Here is a 25,992-nt window from a genome sequence, read left to right on the forward strand (position 1 = left end):
GGCGCCATCTTGTAGCTCCCTCCATCCTGTTTTTTGTCAATAAAAAAAAAAAAACTACAACACTAATTCTATGGTACTTTAACTCTGTAGTGTGCACACACGAACACAAGGCATTATTTACCATAGGTGTTTTGCTATGTACTACATGAATCTTAAGCCTAGTTCACTGCCCTATTTGAGCCCCGATTTTGACTCGCCGACAGGTTGTGAAATCGCCAACAAATGCCTGAAATCATAGGCAAATCGGTGATCGTGCACACGAGTGACAATCAGGCAATGTGAATGATCAAATACACGATCAGAGAGACTCGCCAATGCCCGTGAGATATTTGGCATGCTAAATATCTGGACCTGTTGGCGATTCAAACTCCTGCTGTGCAAAATGAGTTATGACTGAAATACATCTGCGATGACCGACAGCCAATGAGAGCAAAATACAGGACAGCGGGAGGTTTCTGGACCAGGAGTTATAGATCAGAATATTAGTATTTTAATAGATATATGTACAGTTATATCAAACAGAAACAAAAGCACACATTTGCTTGATCAGCCGCAACAGTAGCGCATTGCAAAATTTACCTCAAAGTCTTTGCAGAACAATCTTTGCTACCTGTGTCTCCACAACCATTTCCTCCACCATAGCCTAATCTTTATTGTCCTCCCTTTTGCTGCAAATCAGAGCACAGATCACTGCAGTCTATATTTTCATAACAATTCCAGTCTCACGCGAGAACTCAAGTCTGACGCATGTGTGATCTTGCGTTGTTTCCTTCTCACTTCTTGCATGTGCATTGTGAAACGTAATTTGCGGATGGGACAGAGCTGTTGGCGATTATTCCTCTTGTACAGTCATGCAGTGTGAAACCCCCTGTCACCAAGCCATCGGTCAGTGTGAACACAGCAGTGACTGAATGCTATCCCAGACAGTCATGCAGTGACCCGGCAAGTCTGAAAATTGTGCAGTCTGAACTAGGCATTACCCGTTTCATTTATGTTTGACTTGCATATATAACAGGGTTTATGAATTTGTTAAAAACCATGTAATCCAAATGCATATGCAAGTCAAATGCATAAATTTTACGTTAATACTTTGAGTGCAACAAGAGAAAAAAAAAAGAAAAAAAGTCCAACAAAGAGACTGTATAAAAGCAGTTTTATTCAAGTCATGTCTTGCAGCCAGAACTGAATCAAATCATGGACAGGGTGACGTGTAGGTGATCTCAAACGCATCACCTGAAAGAGGAACATGAAATTAGCTGGATCATGTTCAGTGAATTCAGCCAGAGTAAAGCAAGATTACATTTATGAAAGCATACTTGTCTGATAGTAGTCATAAACATTGATGACTGCTGGCTTGAGATTTTTCACTGGAAAAGCTTGTTTAAGTTGAAGAGCATAGCCCATAGGGACTCCTTTGGGAACCTACGAGACAGAAAGGAATAACAGGACTCGAGAAGATGGCAGCTAGTAATATACCAGCTAGTAATATACCCAGTGTACAGTCTCACCTCTTTCAGATACACTAGGACATGATCCTCTTCAGCGTCAACTCGCTCCACTAGCGGAGCAAACGATTGGGGTGGGGATCCAAGCTGGGGGGGGGTTGAAAGAGTAGACCAATGTTTACAGATATACATTACATTTAAAAGACCTTCAAGCATCTTAGGACTAAATCTTAAACAAACCGGTGACGTATCTGCGGTGAAGCCTGATAGGAGCTTAATGTCTACGATAACCATGTTAGTGCTTGCTTTTACACCGTTGTATCTGAATGTGTAACGGGGGATATAAAAGTTTAGTCAACAGGATAAAGAACACAGCTTCCTTTTACAAGAGTCAAACAAGAGCTGGTTTCAGGAAAGCCAAAGCTATTTACTTCACTGTGAAGTTCAACATGAGATTGGCTCCAAGTGGTTGGCAGTCTCCCTTCACCTTCGCTTCAACACTCAGTGTCCTGGCGACTTTAACGGGTGTTGGGATGTTGTAGAAACATGCAACCTGCAGAACAAATATATTAAATAAAATGTGGATTTGCATGGACACAGGGGAGAAGATACAGACCTGCACAGACACACAGTTGGATCCTGATGCTTTAACACTATATTTGCCACGAATGTTCTTCAGCAGCTTCTCCTGATACAGCAGCCTGTTGTCCCGATTCACGGTGAAGCTATAAGAGTCTCCTCCTGCCACAGAGGACTGTACAGTAACGGTGTTGGAGCCATCCAACTGAAACACTTGAGCAGCGTACACAGACAGGGCATGAAGAGCCACCACCGTGTCCTAAAAACAAGCACCAGATTAATAACTCCACTCAAGAATTATGCTCATGTTTGGGGGTCAGTCACCTGGGTCGAGGAGAATCCTCCATAGGGATTCTGTTGGGTCACCAGCCAGTTGACAATGCGGTTAGCATAGCCCAGATTAGCCGTCGTGAGAGGCTGAACAGCGAGAACTGCTAGCAGCACGTAAGCAGTTATCTCCACCGCCAGAGTATCACCAGCTGCTGTCTGAGACCAATGGAGCTTATTGCCTTTGGATGAGACAAGGGAGAAAGTTGATGCCAAAGGTAACAACCAATATCAAGAGGCTGGTGTGAATTCTCACCTTCAGAAATGGCACGGTTTTCCAAGGCAGTTAAAAGCTGTGATCGAGTGGTGGTGTCTCCAGCAAGACTGAAGGTGTAGGCCAGCAGAGCCATGGCGTAAGTGTTTCCCAGGTTCCCAACAACAGGCCTCAAGCAGGACAGAGCCTTGGTAATGACAGGATCCTGAAATCAAAGTAAGCGTCAAACAGCAAGGTCATCTAAAGAGAGCTCATTGAACTACTTGAGATGTTTTACAGTGGTGGGGACGCCTAGTTCAAGTAGCGATGCAACAATGTAGCCAGTCATGGTCACGCTGTCACCAACGCCACCCTTAAAAGAAAAAAAGAATTTAGAACAGTCCTCACACCAAGTCTGTTGTTGCAAATCATTAATTTAAATTATAAAAAATAAAATAAAAAACACCTTCATGTCACTGTGGTACAGAGTTCCCTGCTGTATGAAACAACCGTCTGAACCCTGCGTGCCGATCAACCAATCCCTTGCACTCTGCAGGACATTTGGATCAATGAAGACAAATTGCCTCGCTAGACCAAAAGACCTCAGGACAAAGGCAGTTAACCTGGCCGTGAAGAAGGTTGTGACAAACTGACCTTAGAAACTACTTGTGCCACAACAGCTTATATACACCCAACAGTAGAACAGGACGCAACTCACCATGTATTGGATTCATCATAACCAAAGGTGCTGTATGAACCATCGTTGTGTTTGTAGTTCAGTTGTCCTTGATATCCTGATTAGGTCAAGCCACATGTAAATTGGTCAATAGTCTGAGTCTAAGGCGAAGAGCAGGACAACCTTGACATTTAGGCTCATACACATTTAAAGTGGATTGGTCATCCATACCGCTATTAAGGTAGCCTGTGGCAGTCTCTCGAATGGCTGCCTTGAGTTGCCCTGTGACCTTCAGGTACAGCAGGATGTAAATATTGGGAGCAAGAATGATCATATTCTGTTCTCCACAGCCACATGGCATCTGTAACAACCCATCTAGATTGTTCAGTGCACGACCCATTATATCCCCTACGAGACAAACAAAACCCACATCAGAAACAGTTATTCTCTCAAGCATCCTGTCAGTTTCTACTTTAAATGCTTTACCAAGGACTGAAACTGAGCATCTGGCTGATCCCTGAACCACATTTGTTGGAAACGTCAGAGACACATCTTCAGAAAGAACTTTGCCTGCAGAATGAACAAAATGGAGCAGCATTGAGTGCTAGGCTAATGTTTGGCTATACAGGGTGAATGTGTTTGGGAATCATTGAGTGAAAACAAACCCTTTGGACAGAGTAACCAACTCTGGGTGATTGTCCTTTCAACACCTTCAGGCTATAACAAAAAAAAAAGCAATGAAACCACATCAGTAAAGCAGAATGAGCTCCATGATAAAATGCAGGTTAACACGCACCAGGACAAGAAGACTACGAGTGACAATGTCAATGCGTCCTCTCGTTGGTACAGTCACAGCCTCAGTGCCACATCGAGTCTGGGATGGTTCAGCTGAAGCACTGACAGTCACATTGACAGCTCCTGCAGTGACAGACAGGAAGTGAGCAACACCATACACTTCAAATTTAGAAACAGTCCAAAACTAACCAAGAACAGAAGCTGAGAGAACCCATTTGAAGGTCTTTCTCCCATTGGGACAAAGACAGGACGAGTACGGATCAGGATATGATTTAAGAGTGAAGTTTGTGGATGAAGCTGGAGTCACTTTAACCTGCCAATGAAACAGAAAACATGGAGCAAAGATGGGACCTTCTCTACAGATCCATTATATAAAAGGTAAATAAACCATGACAGACCATGATGCACTTGGACAGATAGCTAAAGACCGTGGCCTTCAGATCAAATGACTCCCCACGGACGATGGAGTATGGCAGGGAGAGCTCCAGGAAGAAGGGCTGGAAGACTGTCAGCAGAGCAGGAGGAGCCAGACCCAAACCTTTAGAGGACAGGCAGAACGCCTCAGTCTCCCATGTGGTGATGGTGTCAGGAACAGTGAGGGGAACTCGTGTTGATCCAGTGGCTCTGAAGGACAGCAGAAGAGAAATAAAGGGGAATTAGTAAACTGCTGGAAAGTACTTTAGAAGGAATAACATGCTTTACTAACCCCACTTGAGCAAGCTGCCAGATCCAGGTTTCTGGAAAGTAAGTCCTGATGGTCACGTCAAAAGAGGAAGCTTCACCTCCAACACCTTCTGCTTCAAGAGTACCATTAAGAGTAATTACTGTAAGAGACAAGGAAATGTACACCCATTTACTCCACCCGTTCTAAGTCAGAATAAATATTCTAATATTCTACACTAATATATAGAATAACTGCCCCCATTATTGCATTTATAAAAAACCCACACAATTTGCTGGTTCACAAAGAACGAGAAATAAACTCCAATAACTGAAGGCAAGTTCACCAGGTCGTTCAGAATTGGTTTTCACCAAAATAACCTACTTTCAGGGATCCCGGGATACCTCGGACACAGAGGGGCTCGTACAGCAAGATTTGTTGCGATCTTCATTCCCAGGCTCTGTCATCGTAACGAGTCAAAACACAATACAGAGTCATTAACTTCAAGTCTTATTCAGTGACTACGTGGTTATGAATTGTTTTTTGTACCTTGAAGGTTGTGTAGGCTTGATTTGTAGGAACATCATAGAGAGCTATCCGAAAAGCTCGGGGTTGAAAACCAAAACACTGTGGCTCATCCTCAACGCTGTATGGGTAACCTGATAGTGAGCGCACTGGGAGCAAGTCAAACACCTGGGACCATGAAACAATAGTGTTGCTATATTGACTTTCTGTAAACTTATTTAATTAAAGGCCTTGTTTGGCATGTTATGGTCAGTTTATAATGTTAGGCATTACATGTACACTGCTATAAATCATAACAGCCCTATAAGTGCATAGGTTTGTTCAATTGACTCATCAGCATTACTCAAATTCTGAGCTGAACCTGAAATGACAATCAAGGATTAAAAAAAAAAAAAAGCAACTGCACATGGATACCATTTCAGCACTCAGCCGTCTTCCTGGCTCCAAGATCCGGACACTCTGATCGACAGCACTGATGCCACACAGAGATCCTGCTTGAGCAGAGACAGTCAGAACATTTCCCTCAGCAGGAACAGCTGTAGCAGGAGAAAACTGTAGAGACACCTGAAACAAGGACCAAGTCAAGTCAACTTTATTTATATAGCTCTTTTAACAATGTAGATTGTTTCGAAGCAGCTTTACAGTGTTAAACAGGAAAATAATGCAGCATAATTTTATTAAGCTGTATAGCCATTTGATGTCATCAGTTCATTTCAATTTCCATACGGTGACAGTGTGGGCTTTAGATCAATAATTAGACCAGTAATTTAGTTTATTAGATTTCTTTCAATATTTAGTTGAAAAATATAGTGTCCCAACACACTGTAGGGAACATCATTCCCCACATTAAGCCAAAAGATGCTAGTGCACATCATACCTGGTTTTGGAAACACATTTCAGTGTCAAACGACACACTAGCTGCAACTACATTCTCACTGGGCAGAACGCAGTAGACCAGAATCTGCACTGTTGGAGCCATATCGACACTGACAGACAGTTGGAATGACACAGAGCCGCTGGTGACGGGATTAGAAGCCCTTGCTCTGACCGTCTGAAATCCATGGAGGACAATCACTCCTCTGGACAAGACCTGACAGAAGACAAAGAGGTGTATAAAACATGCACCTCCACGACGGTATCATTATCAGTGTTGTGATTAATGGCTGACGATTTGATCACGGCATTATCACGATATTGAAACAACTTGTGGGAAAAGGTAGGTTACACTTTACAATAAAGGTCTCACTAGTTAACGTTAGTTAATGCATTAACAACTAACATTATTGAAGAATAACTTCTGTAAAATGTGCTCCTTAAGTCAAAAGGGTTAGTTCACACAAAAAAGAAATCTGCCATTAAATTACTTGCCCTCATATTGTTCAACACCCGCAAGACCTCCATTCATCTTCGGAACAAATTATATTTTAGTGTAAATCCAATGGCTCAGAAAGGCCTCCATTGGCACAATCTACTTTACACTCTCAAGACCCATAAGGTACTAAAGACGTTGTTACAAAGTCCATCTCACTACAGTGGTTCTACAATGACTTTGAATCAACGAGAATAGTTGGTGCAAAAAACCTAAATAATAATATATAGTGATGACTGATTTCAAAACACTGCATCATGAAGCTTCAAACTGCTAAAAATCAACTCGCTGATTCATAACACTTAATGTAATAAATAGTAGTAAAGTAATTAATGACAATTTATTTCTGGGTGAACTAACCCTTTAAATTTGCTCAGGCCATTAAATAGTTTATTTTAATGATGTGCTTTTAAAATGTTGAAATTTACATTTAACTAAGATTAAATGCTTCAGAAGTACCCTTCATTGCCAGTTTGTAAACCTCTTAAACTCTGTAGACCCTGTACAGGGTTTATGTAACTTCAAAGGGTTTCATGTAAAAATGACATTCAAATTGTGCATTTAGACTATTGCATGTGGGTATGGGAAGCTTTTCAATTTTGGTAGCCCAAATCCAGGTGGAAATACCCAAAATTATCCCAGAGCTTATGTGGTCAAAGTTAGTTGCAAATATGGAGCCTTATTGTAAAGTGTGCCTGAACAATAAAGAATCAGAACATGCATTCAAACAATATCTAAAGAATGTAGTTCACATTAAAATGATAAATTCACTGTACTTTTGAAGTGCCCACGATATCATACAAGTTCATTATCGTGATACATCGTATACCATAAATCCAACCACAACTGATGTCCACTCACCATATAGACAATGTCAGTGCTGTAACCACCAGTCTCTCCAACAAAAGAATACTTCACGGTCACTGGAAACGCAGCACCACATTTGAGCGGCTGCTCAAGCTCCACTATAGTCAGTTCACTAGATGGGCGGTCAGGAGCAGCAGGTTGGAGAAGCGGAACTCCTCTTGTATCTGTAGTGAAGTATGGCGATTTGTAACCATAAACAACCTCTGGAGTTACACTCGCCTGGGAAACAATGAATAGAATTAGTTTCTTCCGAGAGTGGTCTATATATCGTCACAAAATAGAGCAAATCTTACCACCAGATTGAGATCAGCGTTAGGAAGATTAGCTGTGTTGAGGGAGAACGTGGCCAGACCGTTCTGGTTTGTGGTCAGATTCAGTAGCAGTTTGTTTGGCCAGCTGTTGCCATCCAGGAGATGCACTGCTTTGCTCGCAATTGGATTCCCATTGAAACGAGACACCAATATCTGTTGGGAATGATCAAGGTTAGGAAAGGGAACCAATGTAAAAGGCGCCTGCAACGAGGGATAAACTTGCCTTTCCATTAATCGGTAATCCAGGTTCAAAATAATCTGGGAGAACCAAAAACGCAACCTTGCCGACTTCAAACGTAATGGACACCGTTGCAGATTTTGACATCACTACACCTGGGGAGAAACAAAACAAACTCAACTTCCTCCATAGAGCCATTGGTTCAGATCAGTCAGTAGCTCACCTGTTCCCTCCTCAGTGACATTCACATTTACAAGAAATGTGTCTTGCATATAATTTTCAGATGTAGTGCCAAAAAACTCTGATGTATCGACAGTAAGGACAGCACAGCCAGTAGCATTCATCTGGTAGCAGAACAGAGGTCACATTTAATTCGAGCACAAGCAGAAAAACCCTCCTTGTAAGGCAGGAGTCAAACCTGTGTAGTTTTATCCAGGCAACGGCGGGTCACACCAGGATCCTCAACATAAGGAAATGGATCACGGCACAATTCCACCAACACTTGACCAGGTACAGGTTGGCCATACGTGTATCTGGGAAACGTCACAAGTAACATCAAGAACTGACCAACCACAAGACAAGAAAATGAAAGCCTCACTCACTTGGCACAAGCCTCAACTTTCAGTCCCACATCTGCAACGCTGTACATCTGTGGTGAGTTTACGGTCACATCGAACTTGGGCAGAACTAAACCAGGAAACAACTTTAGCTCAGGACCTCAGATTTGTCGTTGAACCACTGCACATTATAGGAACAACTTACCATATTTTTTCACCTCAAAACCTTGGGAGATCATTTGGTCGCCAATAAAAGCCTTTAGTGTGTACATCCCCACCTGAGCCTCTGGGTTTAACTCATGAGAAAGCTGCAAGATCATCCCCGTTGAGGACACGTTCGTCCACTGACCAATGCGGTTATTATTGTCCTATTAAAAACAAGTAACAGCTCAGAAAAACTGTAAACCAAAGTACAAAAAGCTTCAGCTCCATTCAAAAGACTTGCAGTGGAGCAAATTCTCACCTCCACCGCCACCAGATTGTACTGCAAGACAAAGACATGAATATTAGGCACTTAAGAGAAAGCACACATTGAAGAAAAAGGAAGGTGCAAGACTGCATGTAAAAATAATTAGCAGTTTGTTCATGTCTTACCATCTGATTAAGAGGCACAAATGTAGCATCCATGGTGACAACTCTGAAATTCACTACAAAAGACAGCAATAAATGATCACAATTGCATCATGCACATGATCAGAACTTGTGCAAATGGACTTTCTACTACTCTAATACTCAAAGGGTCATTCACAGCTCACCCGTTTGTCCTGGATTGTAGATGGGTTTGTCTGTTTGGATGAAGGTCAAAGGCAGGTAACGTCTGAACATGACCTTCCTCTCTTCAGTCGCACTGAAGACCCTCCCTTGAACTTCCACCTTCAGCATCTGCACAGATTCTCCATCTACTCGAGGAGCCTGTAGAGAAACTCAGTTAACATACAACAAACCAGACAAGAAAAAGCCACATGTCTCATGATAACAGACCTGGAAATTAAAGCAGCGGTGAAACGGCCTAGAAGAAACCTGCTGCACAAGTTGAGTCGTCCTGTTTTTGTCATCAAGCAGAGAAACTGTCATCGTGAGACTCTCTTGGGGTTTCAGAAGACTTGCACACAATTTAGCATCAGATCCAGACTCAATCACAGCAGGCAATGTCACCATGAATAACCTGTAGAAACATCATGAAGCTTAGGTTCAGAGACCAAAGGGAATCAGGTCAGAACATGTACATGTTGGATGACGGTCACAGAAAGTGGCTGCCATCAGAAAGCCTTAGTCTCCCAATCATTACATTAGACAGCTTCTGTTCACTTCAAAGCCCTTGGTACTTACGGCCTTTCCTGTCCATCAACAGCAAAGAGGAAAAGGGCTAAAATGAGCCCTTTCCAAACACAAATTTCACTCACAGCCATGAGGAGCAATCATTCAGGACTAGACAGAAATCAAAAGGCTGGTTCAAAAACCTGCAGCACTCCTGTACAGATTCACACTGCTCTACAGCTTCACTCTCAATCATCTGCACTGATGGCAGCGTAATTGAAACACTTAATAATTGGGATCAGGTTGATTTAGCCATCACAGGCAATCAGGACATCTTTAGGGTGGAGTCCCGGTAATTAATCACAGGGTTGCCAAAGTGAAACGCATGGTGCGTCTCAATCACCTCCCTAGTTCAGTAGTCAGGGCACTGATCAGGGAGTCAGCTCATTGACTTATGTCCTTATTAGTGCCCTGACTACTGAACTAGGGAGGCAATTGAGACGCAAGCCGTTCTTCGTACATCGCTAAAGCTGGGCATACACTGTGTGACTTTTGTCCAATTTCGAGCCGTATTCTGACTCGTGCGACTCTTTTTTGGGTCGGGCCGATTTTCAGCTTTATCGTGCGTCGTTTGTCGTGAGGGGTTCGTGCAGTGTACAGGGGGAAACGAGACGCAATAAACCTCTTCTGATCGGCAATCGGATGCGTGAAAGCAGAAGTTGAACCATTTAATCTTTAATGCAGCAAGAAAGAAATCGAAAAGAGGGAGATCTTTAAGTTCTGTAGGCAGTTTTCAAATAGCAGCAATTTAGCAAACTGTTGCTTGCCTCCAGTCCGTGTTGTAAAATGGATAATCTAAGACGTTCAAACCACCGTGTTTAGCCTGTCAGTGCCTCTTTTATTCGTTTAACTTTGAACATTAATTTACTTGTTTTACTTTCACAAATGATTTTATTTAATATTATTTAATATTTACTTAATTTTATTATCATGGGAAAAATGTGAACCGTTGTCCATCATTTGACAAAAGAAAAGAATGACAAAATGTCACGGCGCAATATAGATTTTTTTTCTTTTCGTTTTAAATCATGAAGGCGAGTCAGTGTATATCAGCAAAAACGCAATGTGCGCGAAAGTCGGTGAAAGTGAAAGTAAAATCTGACGAGCTTTCGGCGCATATTCTCACAGAGACAAGATACATCTTCTTTAACATATGCTGATGATGTAGCCTATAACTGTCTTAATTTATATTCTTAATATTTCTCTTGTGGCCCATATTGTGAAACAGATTAGAAGAGAAGTATAGGCCCATTTTGTGTTAAATAAGCTGCTCTTACTTTCTGATAATAATACTGATATTATTGTATACATTTTAATTATAGGCCTATAATTCCTTGTTTAATTGGGCAAAATGTATTTAAATAATGAGGAGTAAGCTAATCTATCTATTCTTTTATTATGCAGAGTATCGGTTATGCATTGATGCGTTATAAAATTAGCGCGGGGGCAAATTAAATGTAATATCAGTTTAATAATAAAAGTAGGCCTACCCTAAGCCTAATAATAATGGTCATTTATATACATAAATTGTAAATGCTAAATGCTCTTGATATCGAGAGCTGATGCATTTGATAGGCTATCTCTCTTTTATAGGTTTTTTCACGCATATTTCACTCGTACAGTGTGAGCAGACAAGTTGCGCTCGATAATCGGGCCGCACAGTGTGAGTACATAAATCGTGAGCTTTGGCTTTACATCGCATGCGATCTACTCGTACAGTGTGAGTAGGTAACCTTGCTGAAATCACATAGAAATTGCACAGTGTATGCCCAGCTTAACTCAGTTAGTTGGATTTGATTGTTGACGGTTTGGCATGATCTTGGATTGTTTGGTTCTTTGACGCTCATCCTGGACTTGTTGTCATAGCAACAGGTCCGTTATCTTAAACCTGTTCGCGAGCGGCTTATTTCATGTAAACAGGATTAGATTGCATCTTGAGGTGATACTTAAAATCTGTCCCAGCCACTGCTACTTTATTACAAGAGTTCATTACTGACCAGGGGCAATAATAATAATTTTAATAATAGTACTATAAAAATGTGTTTGAAAATAATATTACAATGTTATGTATAATACTATAGACACAGCTACTTGATTGAGCGATTTATTTGTGATGGAATAATTACTTTAGGTTTACACACATGTTGTACAGTTAATCTGAGCCATGAATTAATTTAAGTGATGACGGATATTATGGGATGGCTTGAAGCAGTGCAGGAGATGCAGAGAACTTGATCTTGACCCTTAAGAAACTTTAATACTGTCACGTTACAAATCTGCTTCAAATTGAATTAAAAATGTAATTACAACATTGAAATAAAACTGTAAAGGGTGTACAAATACTATAACATCATGTTCATCAATACAGAGCACATTTCATTTTTCTATTATAACTTTTATGTTGGTTTGGTCGTTTCCTTATAAAGGTCCAGAAATTCGTGTTTTTTCGTTTTTTTATTTGTCAAGTGTTTTGCCAGGTGGCTTTTTTAATTATATGATGTCATTACATTGCTGTCTTGACACCAGCCAATCGCTGCATTGCTGATCGTGGTTTCGAGTATCGATGCATCTGCCCTCCTTAGGGAACACAAGAACGTGCAGTAATCTCAGATGTATTAAATGAAGAATGGACCCCTGGTCCACACATACGCAGGTGTTTTTAGGCCTAGTCCACATGTACATGGGTATTTTTTTAACCAGAGTTTTTCCTCCTTTGTTTTAAAAAAACAATCGCATCCAAACAAGCACGGTTTAAAAAAAATCTCTGTCCACATGAAAATGCAAACCCACCCTATGATTGGCTGCCTGATTTAAAACGATGCAAAGATGAATCAGGGTTAAATTGAAACATAAAATAAAGTGCAAGCAGGTCGGACAAAGCACAGTGCTCATAATGCAGTAAATGCACAGCTAAACAAATGTGTTTTGAGTCTGGATTTGAAAGAGGCTACTGTTGGAGCACATCTGATCTGTTCAGGAAGCTGGTTCCAGCTGCGGCTGGCATAATAGCTAAACGCAGACTCTCCTTGCTTTGAGTGAACCCTTGGTATTTCTAACTGACTTGATCCTGATGATCTGAGTGATCTGTTGGGTTTGTATTTAATCAGCATATCTGCAATGTATTGAGGTCCTAGGCCTCAAAATCTATTCTAAATGTAACTGGAAGCCAGTGTAAAGACCTGAGGACTGGTGTGCTATGGTCTGGTTCTGCTCAGCGTTCTGTATGAGCTGCAGCTGTCTAATGGTCTTTTTGGGAAGGCCGGTGAGAAGACCATTACAATAGTCCACCCTACTGGTGATAAAAGCATGAACAAGTTTCTCTAGGTCTTGTCCGGAAACAAAGCATCTAATTCTTGCAATATTTTTGAGATGATAGTAAGCTGATTTAGTTATTGCTTTGACATGACTACTGAAACTCAGGTCTGACTCCAAAATCACACCAAGATTCCTGACTTGATTTTCTGTTTTTAGACCTTTAGCCTCAAGATATGTGTTCACCTTGAGAATTTCATCTTTGTTTCCAAATATAAGTGCTTTCAGTTTTGTCTTTGTTTAACTGAAGAAAGTTGGCACATCCAGTTGTTAACTTCATCAATGCATTTACATAGAGAGTCAATGGGGCTGTAGTCATTTGGTGATAGGGCTAAGTAGATCTGGGTGTCGTCAGCATAGCTGTGGTAAGCAATTTGGTTCACTCTCATTATTTGGCTCAGTGGCAGCATGTACAGGTTGAATAAGATCGGTGCAAGAATTGACCCTTGTGGGACTCCGCATGTCATGGATGTCCACTCAGACTTATGGTCACCAATGCTCAATATCAAATAAATATAATTTATTATCTTTATGAGCGCTGTCTCTGTGCTGTGATGTACAGATTGAAAATTGTCAAAGTATCCGTTTGAGCTTAAGAATTTGTTCAGCTGATGGAAAACAACTTTTTCAATGATCTTGCCTATGAAGGGGAGATTTGAGATTGGTCTGTAGTTGCTCAATATGGTGTTATCGAGATTTCACTTTTCAGGAGGGGCTTAACTACTGCGTTGGAACTACTGGAGTTTGGAAGAGTCCCAGAAAGAAGCAAGGCGTTTACCACTTCTAGGAGATCTGCTTCTAAACAGTTAAACACACTTTTAACACTGCTTTTTTGTAGTAATCTTTTAGTCACAGAGTTTCTAATTTCATTGTTGAAGTCAAGCTTTGTCGTTTGAGCACTGTGCTGATTAGCTGAAGTTAAAAATATGAGATAAAATATAGAAGCGATAGAGCAAAACGCGGAGCAGTAAGCAAGAGCGTCCGAACAGTAGCTAAGCAGGAAGCAGGAAGTATCCTAGTATTTAGTTTTTCATGTGATATCAGAATCAGAATCAGAATCAGAAAGAGCTTTATTGCCAAGTGTGCTTGCACACACAAGGAATTTTTCTTGGTGCTGAAGCTTCCAGTGCACATATACAATACAAACACAACAAGAACATAGTAATACAAATTCTAAGAATAAAAAATGAAAAATAGTATAAAAAATATAAGGTCACAATTACGTTTAGTCAGAATAAACATTTACAGATTATGAACATATTTACAGTATTTGAGTAGTATGAATATATAAACATAAATAATCTCCTGAGTTTAAAAGATTGCACTAAACAGTCAGAGTATTGCACTTTGGGGGGGTATTTAACTGTTCAAGAGGGAAATGGCCTGTGGGAAGAAACTGTTCCTGTGCCTAGATGTTCTAGTGGCCAGTGATCGGAGTCGCCGTCCTGATGGTAACAGTTCAAACAGGAGGTGTCCAGGGTGAGTGGAGTCTGTGATGATTTTCCCTGCTCTCTTCCTCACTCTGGAAGAGTAAATTTCCTGGAGGGTTGGCAGGGGAGCACCAATAATCCTCTCCGCAGTCCGAATTGTGCGTTGTAGTCTCTTGATGTCAGATTTGGTAGCTGAACCAAACCAGAGAGTGATGGAAGTGCCTAAGACAGACTCAGTGACAGCCGAGTAGAACTGAATCAGCAGCTCCTGTGGGAGGTTGAACTTCCTCAGCTGACGAAGGAAGTCTCTGCTGGGCCTTTTTCACAATGGAGTCAATGTGATTGTCCCACTTCAGGTCCTGAGAGATGGTAGTGCCCAGGAACCTGAATGACTCCACTGCTTCCACAGTGCTGTTCATGATGGTGAGTGGGGGAGAGCTGGGCTGTTTCTCCTGAAGTCCACTATCATCTCCACCGTTTTGAGCGTGTTGAGCTCAAGGTTGTTATAACTGCACCAGACAGCCAGCTGTTCAACCTCCAGTCTGTAAGCAGACTCATCACCGCTTTGGATGAGGCCGATGACAGTGGTGTGTCTGCAAATTTCAGGAGCTTTGCAGAGGGTTCTTTAGAAGAGCAGTCATTGGTGTACAGAGAGAAGAGCAGTGGGGAGAGAACATACCCCTGGGGGGCGCCAGTGCTGGTAGTGAGAGTCCTGGATGTGAGTTTTCCCCGTCTCACGAGCTGTTGCCGGTCTGTTAGGAAGCTGGAGATCCACTGACAGATTGAGGATGGCATGGAGAGCTGGGTCAGTTTAGCTGAGAGAAGATCAGGCATGATGGTATTGAAGGCCGAACTGAAGTCCACAAATAAGATCCTTGCATAAGTCCCAGGTCTGTCGAGATGTTGCAGGATATAATGCAGTCCCATGTTGACTGCATCATCCACAGACCTGTTTGCTCTGTAGGCAAATTAAAGAGGATCCAGCAAGGGTCCAGTGATGTCCTTCAGGTGGGCCAGAACCAGTCTTTCAAACGACTTCATGACCACAGACGTGAGAGCGACAGGTCTGTAGTCATTAAGTCCAGTGTTTTGGGGGTTTTTTGGGGACGGGAATGATAGTGGAGTGTTTGAAGCAGCAGGGAACTTCACACTGCTCCAATGATCTGTTGAAGATCTGCGTGAAGACTGGGGCCAGTTGGTCAGTGCAGGCTTTCAAACAGGCAGAGGAGATGCCGTCTGGGCCTGAAGCTTTCCTAGTCTTCTGTTTTTTGAAGACTCGGCTCACGTCCACCACACAGACCTTAAGCTCGGGTTGGATGACAGGAGGGGGGAGGAGAGGGGGTGCAGGAGGTGATGGGGGACATGTGAATTGCAGATCAGAGCGGGTGTGTGGTGTGAGACTGGGCTTTTCAAATCAACAGTATTATCTCTTGATACAGATTTTATTTTTATTTTTACTATTATATGGTTATATTTACCTGTTTTATTTTTTATTTTTTTACTTTGTAGCAATTTGACGTTTTATGTTTTTGTTCTCTTGTTTTGTGGGAGTCAGCAGGGGGGAGTGTAGCATTAATATTTTGTGATTCTTGCCATGAGCATTTTTGGGGCCACCATGCTGATTTGAGGGGTAGGCATACTTTGCTTCTTCCCAGTCTCCATGCGATATCACAGCGTGTCGTGCATTGCTAACGCACGCTGTTCTAATTGCTGCACGACTCCTCATATCTGTTTGTGTTACTCCAGATTCAATAAATGAGGCCTTGATGGGATGAATTTCAGCGTTTTGAGAGTGATGACACAACACAGATAACACCGCTACACTCACTCCTCTGATCTCAAGAGATGCTCTAGCGACTGACTCTAGAGGTTGAAGCCTTTAGCCTATTTGTTAGAGCGTCTGACTCCCACACTGGAGACCCGGGTTCGAGGCTTTGCAGATCAGGAGTGAGTAGGACCTGGGTGAGAGGTTACAAATGCATAAACACCCAAGTTATAGAGCCAAGTGACTTAGGCAGCTACAGCCACAAGTCACAGGACAAATAGAAACTTGAACACTGCAACTTCCTGATTCAAACAAAGTTCATGAAAAATTTATGTCTAAACATAAGATTTATGTATTTGAATTGCATATAATATTTTCATGCATTTGGATTACATAGTTTTAACATAAACAAATTAATAAACTTAAAGTGATTTGTATTTGTAAGTCACACATAAATTAAACAGATAAGATTTATATAATAGTACACAGAAAAACGCCCATGTTAAATTAACACTTCCATGTGTGTGCTCTACTGAGTTTCAGTAGTCAAGCGCTTCCGCTTCTTCCGCTCATGCGTATGTGGGGGAACGCAGCACTGTTTTCTCATATTATACACATTTGAGTGTGTTAAAGTTATAATTCTATCTGTGCGTTCGCTTGGCGCTACTATGAGACACTTATTCACACTGCAGTGAGCGAGATCATATTAGGCGGTAAAACATGGTACTCTCTATAACCAGAGCATTAGACTCAATGAAATCAGTGATACAGCCACTACATGATTATAACATCACCTGATCACATTTTCTGATTTTTTTGCCATAACAAATGTTTTATAAACAGTTAAAGCAGCCAGAGAAAAAACGAATGTTAAAGAGTCAAAAGGTAAAGCAAACACTGATCGCCATCATGGTGATTTTTAATAAATTACTTTCAATTAAACAATTATTTTCAATAAAACTGAAATTTAGTAATGCATGAAGCTTTTAATGCTGTTTATGAAGTCGTTTAATCCTCCTCTGCTGAGATCTTGAGAAATTTAATGTCTTTTATATCTGTAAAAATCCTTGGCCAAATGACCTACTGTTTCTAAACAAACACCAGTGATGTGTGATAATTTAATTGCCGTCTGAATCCACATCCAAGTTTTAAAAATTCACAATTCACTGTTTATATCTTTGACCACTGTGCACCATAACGTTGAATGTTGCTGTAATTTGGATGCATTTTAATGATCTAGCCTACACTTATTAGCCTACACTGAAATGCTGGAAAGCATTTACAAGTATAATCTTTCATCATGCTCAAAAGAAAAACATACACATTTGAAATGAGCCATTACGGCAGTAATTAACATCCCATTTTTTTGCTTAAGGGTTAAGGGTTACGGGCTTAAGGCTGTGGGTGAAGTCGGTTGTTGTTTCTCTTTCCTTCAGTGATTCTGCTCATCATCAGGTGCTTATCATTAATGCTCAATACTTAATTCTCTCATTAACTACAACACTAATTCTATGGTACTTTAACTCAGTAGTGTGCACACACGAACACTAGGCAGCATTATTTACCATAGGTGTTTTGCTGTGTACTACATGAATCTTAATCCTAGTTCAAACTGCCCGATTTGAGCCCCGATTTTGACTTGCCAACAGGTTGTGAAATCGCAGACAAATGCCTGAAATCATAGGCAAATCGGTGCTCGTGCACGCGGGTGACAATCAGGCAATGTGAATGATCAAAGACACGATTAGAGAGACTCGCCAATGCCCGTGAGATATTTGGCATGCTAAATACCGGGACCTGTCGGCGATTCAAACTCCTGCTGTGCTAAATGAGTTATGACTGAAAAATACATCTGCGATGACCGACAGCCAATGAGAGCAAAATACAGGACAGCGGGAGGTTTCTGGACCAGGAGTTATAGACCAGAATATTAGTATTTTAATAGATATATGTGCAGTTATATCAAATAGAAACAAAAGCACACACACACACACACACACACTTGCTTGATCAGCCGCAACAGTAGCACATTGCAATATTATTTACCTCAAACTCTCAGATTGCAGAACACAATCATTGCTACCTGTGTCACCCCAACCATTTCCTCCGCCATAGCCTAATAATTTTTATTTTTCTCCCTTTTGCTGCAAATAAGAGCACAGACCGCAAGTTTCTGCACTGCAGACTATATTTTCATAACAATTCCAGTCTCACGCGAGAACTCCAGTCTGACGCACGTGTGATCGCGTTGTTTCCTTCTCGCGTGTGCTTTGTTGTAAAACATAATTTGCGGATGGGACAGAGCTGTTGGCGATTATTCCTCTTGTACAGTCATGCAGTGTGAAACCCCCTGTCACCAAGCCATCTGTCAGTGTGAACACAGCAGTGACTGAATGCTATCCCAGACAGTCATGCAGTGTGAAAAGAGCAGTTATCTGATGAGTTTGAAAATCGTGCAGTCTGAACTAAGCATTACCTGTTTCATTTATGTTTCACTTACATATGAATCACATAGGGTTTATGAATTTGTTAAAAAGCATGTAATCCAAATGCTTGGAAAATGTATATGCAAGTCAAATACATAAATCTTGCGTTTAGACAATTTGTGCAACAAAAAAATTAAATAAAGAGACTGTATAAAAGCAGTTTTATTTAAGTTGTCTTGCAGCCAGTACTGAATCAAATCATGGACAGGGTGATGTGTAGGTTGTCTCAAACGCATCACCTGAAAGAGGAACATGAAATTAGCTGGATCATGTTCAGTGAATTCAGCCAGAGCAAGGCATGATTAGGGATGAAAGCTTACTTGTCTGATAGTAGTCATAAACATTGATGACTGCTGGCTTGAGATTTTTCACTGGAAGAGCTTGTTTAAGTTGAAGAGCATAGCCCATAGGGACTCCTTTGGGAACCTACGAGACAGAAAGGAATAACAGTATTCGAGAAGATAGCAGCTAGTAATATACCCAGTGTACACAGTCTCACCTCTTTCAGATACACTAGGACATGATCATCATCAGCATCAACTCGCTCCACTAGTGGAGCAAACGATTGGGGTGGAGATCCAAGCTGAGGGGAAAAACCATAGTTTACAGACAATTATATTTGAAGGAGCTTCTAGCATATTGGGACTAAATCTTAAACACAAACCAGTGACGTATCTGCAGTGAAGCCTGACAGGAGCTTAATGTCCACAATAACCATGTTAGTGCTTGCTTTTACACCATTGTACCTGAATGAGTAATGAGGGGAATACAAGTGGTTTAGTCAACAGGATCAACACAGCTTACTTGAGCAAGAGTCAAACAAGAACTGGTTTCAGGAAACAAAGCCAAAGCTATTCTTACTTCACTGTTCAACATGAGATTGGCTCCAAGCGGTTGGCAGTCTCCCTTCACCTTCGCTTCAACAATCAGTGTCTTGGTGACTTTAACCGGTGTCGGGATGTTGTAGGAACATGTAAATTAGCCGTCGTGAGAGGCTGGACAGCGAGAACTGCTAGCAGCATGTAAGCAGTTCTCCACCGCCAGAGTATCATTGTCTGAGACCAATGGAGCTTATTGCCTTAGGATGAGACAGGGGGAAAGTTGATGCCAAAGAGTATAACCAATATCAAGAGACTGGTGTAAATTTCACCTTCAGAAATGGCAAGGTTTTCCAAGGCAGTTAAAAGCTGGGCTCGAGTGGTGGTGTCTCCAGCAAGACTGAAGGTGTAGGCCAAACAGATGAAATTTGGTCCGACGAAAAGAGGTAGTCTCGATCCGGATCAAACTGAACAAAGTTTCGGTTCATTTCTAGTGTGAAAGTATTTTCTGTATGGTTCGTACTTTCAGACCATTTACAGGAAGTTCCTGTTTATGTTTAATTATAATGTTATTTTTAAATTTAATCTAGGCTACATTGATTATGAAAAGTGAAAAAAAAAAGCGCAATGTCAGAAGACAGAAGGTCAGTAATTATTTTGAATTAAATTGTATGATTTTGCTTAGAAAGCCTTTCTTTAATGTGAATTTCGTTTTGTATAAATTGTATCTTCATTTTAATCAACGTTTAATCAGATAATTGCCTGGATTTAATAAATAAGCAAATAATCGATAGCAGACAATAATCGTGGGAGCGATCACATGCTTTGTACATGAACTGGAGCTCAAATAAACCGAATGCTTTGTACATGAAAGTACTCAAATAAACCGAAGCTCAGCAGGCTACTCATCTCACAAACATGAGAAATAGGTGTAGCCTATATAAAGCTTGAAATGTCCACTTTTAAACGTAACGAAAAGAAAATAGTCAAGCAATGCGCACTGTTCAATAGTGTCAACGATATGAGTCCGTTCATTCATTCTTGTCAAATACGCTGACGTCAGACGCACATCCGTTTACAAACCAATCAATGTCAAGATACAGCCCACATAGATGACGAGTGGACGCGTGTGTCCTGTAAAGTTCTTTAGTGCGCTCGCATAAATTGCAAGGTGAAACCAAACCAAATATTTTTTTTATCAAAACATGAACTTCGGTTCGGACTTTCAGGTGTGAAAACGCCCTAAGTTAATGTTAGATAAAAATAAAAAAAATTACCTTCCCATTAATCCAGGTTCAAAATAATCTGGGAGGTCCAAAAACGTGACCTTGCCGACTTCAAACGTAATGGACACAGTTGCAGTTTGACATCACTACATCTGGGGGGAACAATTAAAATAAATACACCTTCCTCCATATACATTGAGCCATTGTTTCAGATCAGTCAATAGCTCACCTGTTCCCTCCTCAGTGACATTCACATTTACAAGGAACGTGTCTTGCATATAATTTTCAAATGCAGTACCGAAAAACACTGATGTATCGACAGCAAGGACAGCACAGCCTGTACCATTCATCTGGTAGCAGAACAAAGGACACATTTAAGTCAAGCATAATAAAAACCCTCCATTATAAGTATAGCAGTATGCAAGTTATTAGTAAGAGGAGTGGTTCAATTATTCTCCTTATTTGGTAGCGTATAAAGGTGGCCACAATGGCCACCTTTGTGTGTGCGCGTCTTCCCCCACATTTGTGAGCGAGCCACCGTACTTCCGGCGGAGTGTGTGAATGTCTGCGAGGTAGGAACTGCTGTCCGTGATTGCATTGTGGTCTGTTTCAGGGTTTTATTTTGTTAAAGGGTGGCCTGAGGAGCTTTGCGGGATGCCTTCTTTAAGTGGTTGTTTGTCTTTGTTTATTTTGTTGGTGGTTATTTGTTTTTTTTTGGAATCATCTTTTCTGTAATTTATGTTTTGATTCCAGTGTATAAGAAGTGTGGTTGTCGGATGTGGCACCTCCGACGGGCTGGACTGGTTTTGTGAATTTAGTTCATTTTGGGAATTTCAGTCTCTCATAAATTGTATGATTTGTGACTGTTCTTTCTTTTTTTAAATTGTCCAGTGTTTGTTTCATTTCTATTTCTTTCCTTCAGAATTGGGGCAGCTAGCTGCAAGAGGACCAGCATCTCCCTGTGTTGTTGTGGTGGTGGGTTTCCTTCCTGAGTGCAGTGTTGACAGTAAGGTGTGCTGTGGTGCGAGTGTGCACGTATATTCGCTGTGTCCATCCTGCTTGGGAGTGTCCGCCCTGATTCTGAAGTGGTATAATTTTTGTTCCTTTTGATTAGTGTTTGTGTGTTACTAAAGCTTAATAGATTTTAAATAAAGTCATCTTTTTTGTACTCAACCCATGTCTGATACCTGACTCAGCTGTAACGAACCTGTGAGCTTTGCTCAATTATTAAGGGCCTTTCCCCGCAATGAGGCCCCCTGGGGTGGCGTAGTTGGTACTGATGTCAATCTTTATTTTGGGGTCTGTTATTCATATCATGGTCTGACTTGGCACAAGCCTCAACTTTCAGTCCCACATCTGCAACGTTGTACATCCGTGGTGAGTTAACGGTCACATCAAACTTGGGCAGAACTAAACTTTAGCTCAGGACTTCAGATTTGTTGTTGAACCGCTGCACATTATAGGAACAACTTACCGTATTCTCACCTCAAAACCTTGATCATTTGGTCGCTAATAAAAGCCTTTAGAGTGTACATCCCCACCTGAGCCTCTGGGTTTAACTCATGAGAAAGCTGCAAGAACCACCCCTTTGAGGAAACTTGACAAAGACAGAAATATTAGGCATTTAAGAGAACAAATCACACATTGAAGAAAAAGGAAAGTGCAAGACTGCATGTAAAAACAATGACATTTGTTCATCCCTTACCATCTGATTAAGAGGCACAAATTTAGCATCCATGGTGACAACTCTGAAATTCACTACAAAAGACAGCAATAAATGATCACATTAATTGCATCATGCACATGATCAGAAATTGTGTAAATGGACTTTCTACACCTCTAATACTCAAAGGGTCATTCACAGCTCACCCGTTTGTCCTGGATTGTAGATGGGTTTGTCTGTTTGGATGAAGGTCAAAGGCAGGTAACGTCTGAACATGACCTTCCTCTCTTCAGTCGCTCTGAAGACCCTCCCTTGAACTTCCACCTTCAGCATCTGCACAGATTCTCCATCTACTCGAGGAGCCTGTAGAGAAACTCAGTTAACATACAACAAACCAGAAAAGAACAAGCCACATGTCTCATGATAACAGACCTGGAAATTAAAGCAGCGGTGAAACGGCCTAGAAGTAACCTGCTGCACAAGTTGAGTCGTCCTGTTTTTGTCATCAAGCAGAGATACTGTCATCGTGAGACTCTCTTGGGGTTTCAGAAGACTTGCACACAATTTAACATCAGATCCAGACTCAATCACAGCAGGCAATGTCACCATGAATAACCTGTGGAAACATCATGAAGCTTAGGTTCAGAGACCAAAGGGAATCAGGTCAGAACATGTACATGTTGGATGAACGGTCACAGAAAGTGGCTGCCAGGTTTTTGCATCAAAACTAGGCTGCCATTAGAAAGCCTTGGTCTCCCAATCATTACATTAGACAGCTTCTGTTCACTTCAAAGCCCTTGGTACTTACGGCCTTTCCTGTCCATCAACAGCAAAGAGGAAAAGGGCTAAAATGAGCCCTTTCCAAACACAAATTTCACTCACAGCCATGAAGAGCAATCATCCAAGACTAGACAGAAATCAAAAGGCTGGTTCAGAAATCTGCAGCACTTCTGTACAGATTCACACTGCTCTACAGCTTCACTCTCAATCATCTGCACTGATGCCAGTGTTATTGAAATTGCTCTTAATAATTGGGATCATGTTGATTTAGCCATCACAGGCAATCAGGACATCTTTAGGGTGGAGCCCCGGTAATTAATCACAGAAAGGAATTATATGTATTTATAGATATTTATGTTCATATATAATCATAACATATGATCAAATAATAAATATCTAAATCACACAAAAGGGAACACCTAGCCCATGTATTTGTACAATATATAGATAATTAATAACAACGGATTATAATTAATTATGAATATGCAGTATAGATTAATTCAGAATAACCTTTAAAATAATTAATTTCAAAACGACTGATTCGTTCATTCGACAAACAGACCGTACAATCTGTAACAGATGGTTATTTCTTAAACTCTGATGTGGAACATCACGACACACAAACAGCTCAGTCACTGAACATTCATTTATTTCTTATTCCCCCTATAGCCTTTAATGAACTGGCGTGCCCTCTAGTGTCATGTAGATCTAGTGTCACCATCTGGGTGTTGATGCTTCTCCCTGAACTGTACCAGTGGTCTTTGAAGTTCTGATCCACACTTTCTGTCCAGGTATGATCTGGTAGATCTTTCGCTCTGTGTCTAGACCTGAATTTTCCTGTTATTTCTCTTTTAACATCCTGTCTTGAAAAGAGAACACCTTGAAAGAGAACACTTTCAGATCTGGCCATCTTGGTGTGAGCTTTAGGTGGAACTGGAACCGTTTACCTTATTCTCCTCCCCATCAGGAGTTCTGCAGGCGAGATCCCATGAGCTAATGGAGTCGATCTGTAGGCCAAAAGAGCTCTCTGAGGGTCTTGATTCTTTCTCAGCATCTGTTTCACTGTTTGCACTGCTCTCTCTGCCTCTCCATTGCACTGAGGGTAATGTGGACTACTTGTAACATGTTCAAAATCATAGTCTCGAGCAAACTACTTTTTCAAACTTTCTCAGCACCTCACACAGTTTCTCATTGTGTTCTTTCTTGTCTTTTCCAAACACTAGGATATCGTCTGCATGGCAAAGAGTTCCAGTCGTTCCTGCGACAATCTGTGCAATTCTGAGCTGGAATTGCTCCGGGGTTGAAAATATCCCAAAAGGAAGACGCCAGAAGCAGTATCTCCCTAAGGGTGTTAAGAATGTTGTTAACGGCTCAGAGTCTACATTTAAGGGTATTTGCCAGAACCCAGATGTGGCATCTAATTTTGAAAACACAGCTGCTCCCTCTAGATGCGTTAAAGTCTCATCCACTGCTGGCATTGTGTCTTTCTCTGCACACATTTTTGTTCAGCCTTGTGAAAACACAAACCTGATATTGCCATTCAGTTTTGGCATTCCTGTGCACCAGGGGGTAGGCTCTTTGATTTGTCGAATGACTCCCATTCTGTGGAGTTCATTTTCTCACACTCCACAAGCGGCAGAGGTACTCGTCATGGGGCTGAGTGCATATGGAACAGCTCCTCCTGACAGTTAGATTGTGTAGCTGCCCTCTAATTTCCCAGAGACCCATGAAGACTTTAGGGAACATTACTTTGTACTACTCACCTGGTTCATGCATGTTGGCTACTTGCTGCAGTAACTGTAAGCCTTGGATTGCAGGCAGTCTCAGTAACGGCATCACCAAATCCTTTACAACATACCCTGCCTAATCCTCTTTTTGTCCTTTTGCATGCACTGAATGTACCCATCACATTCAAAGGAGTCTTGTTAGGGCCTAAGAACCTCTTTAGAATATTTGAGTTTCCCTTGATTTTCAGCTGAATACATAGACACTGGAATCGCCGTGGCTGCCACGCCTGTATCAATTAAAGGTGATTTTGTTCTTTATTCAGCAGGATTTTCTGTTGGCAATGATTAGATTAGATTAGATTCAACTTTATTGTCATTACACAAGTACAAGTACAAGGCAACGAAATGCAGTTTAGGTCTAACCAGAAGTGCAATAGCAGCAAGTGCAGGATATACAAAGGTTGCATAAGTGCAGGACATGGATATGTACTGAATATATATAAATATGTATAAATAGAGAGATGGTTATTACTATAAACAGAACTGAATTTACAGGTGAGTATGTACTATGAATATAATATACAGATGGCTATTACTATAAACAGAATTTTACAGATAGAGGTATGCGGTAATATGTTAGGCTAATATGAGGAAAACTCTTGTTTTTGGGTCTAGATCTTTAAACTAAATTACTGATCTAATTATTGATCTAAAGCCCACACTGTCACCATATGAAAATTGAAATGAACTGATGACATCAAATGGCTATACAGCTTAAAATTATGCTGCATTATTTTCCTGTTTAACACTAAAGCTGCTTTGAAACAAATCTACATTGTTAAAAGCGCTATATAAATAAAGTTGACTTGGTGTTGCTCATCATTTGGGATTTCTACCTGGATTTGGCCAACCCAAATTGAAAAACTTCATATTCCCACATACAGTGGTCTCTAAATACACAATTCTCATTTTAAAGGAAACCCTT

General features: G+C 41.1%; 1 protein-coding gene across 1 annotated transcript; it reads right to left on the reverse strand.

The window, feature by feature from the left end:
• Positions 1-1,192: 1,192 nt before the first annotated feature.
• On the reverse strand, positions 1,193-25,116 carry LOC307123116 (alpha-2-macroglobulin-like; the record flags this gene model as incomplete). The annotated part of the gene is made up of 46 exons (XM_079811513.1): positions 1,193-1,233; positions 1,317-1,422; positions 1,509-1,592; positions 1,686-1,767; positions 1,877-1,998; positions 2,062-2,283; positions 2,349-2,533; positions 2,608-2,770; positions 2,843-2,917; positions 3,011-3,167; positions 3,263-3,338; positions 3,452-3,628; positions 3,707-3,790; positions 3,886-3,937; positions 4,017-4,138; positions 4,205-4,328; positions 4,414-4,639; positions 4,722-4,839; positions 5,061-5,136; positions 5,226-5,369; positions 5,616-5,765; positions 6,079-6,291; positions 7,432-7,656; positions 7,731-7,901; positions 7,972-8,081; positions 8,150-8,270; positions 8,345-8,459; positions 8,529-8,613; positions 8,689-8,851; positions 8,947-8,967; positions 9,078-9,130; positions 9,239-9,395; positions 9,465-9,648; positions 9,887-10,001; positions 19,114-19,219; positions 19,293-19,376; positions 19,458-19,539; positions 20,889-20,946; positions 21,067-21,187; positions 22,543-22,595; positions 22,707-22,863; positions 22,972-23,116; positions 24,033-24,139; positions 24,228-24,376; positions 24,461-24,622; positions 25,044-25,116. 46 exons carry the CDS (start codon positions 25,114-25,116, stop codon positions 1,193-1,195), a joined length of 5,616 nt encoding a protein of 1,871 aa, XP_079667639.1.
• Between the last annotated feature and the right edge of the window lie 876 nt (positions 25,117-25,992).

Source organism: Gobio gobio (assembly GCF_949357685.1).
Source record: "Gobio gobio genome assembly, chromosome: 1".
Classification (NCBI taxonomy): Eukaryota; Metazoa; Chordata; class Actinopteri; order Cypriniformes; family Gobionidae; genus Gobio; species Gobio gobio.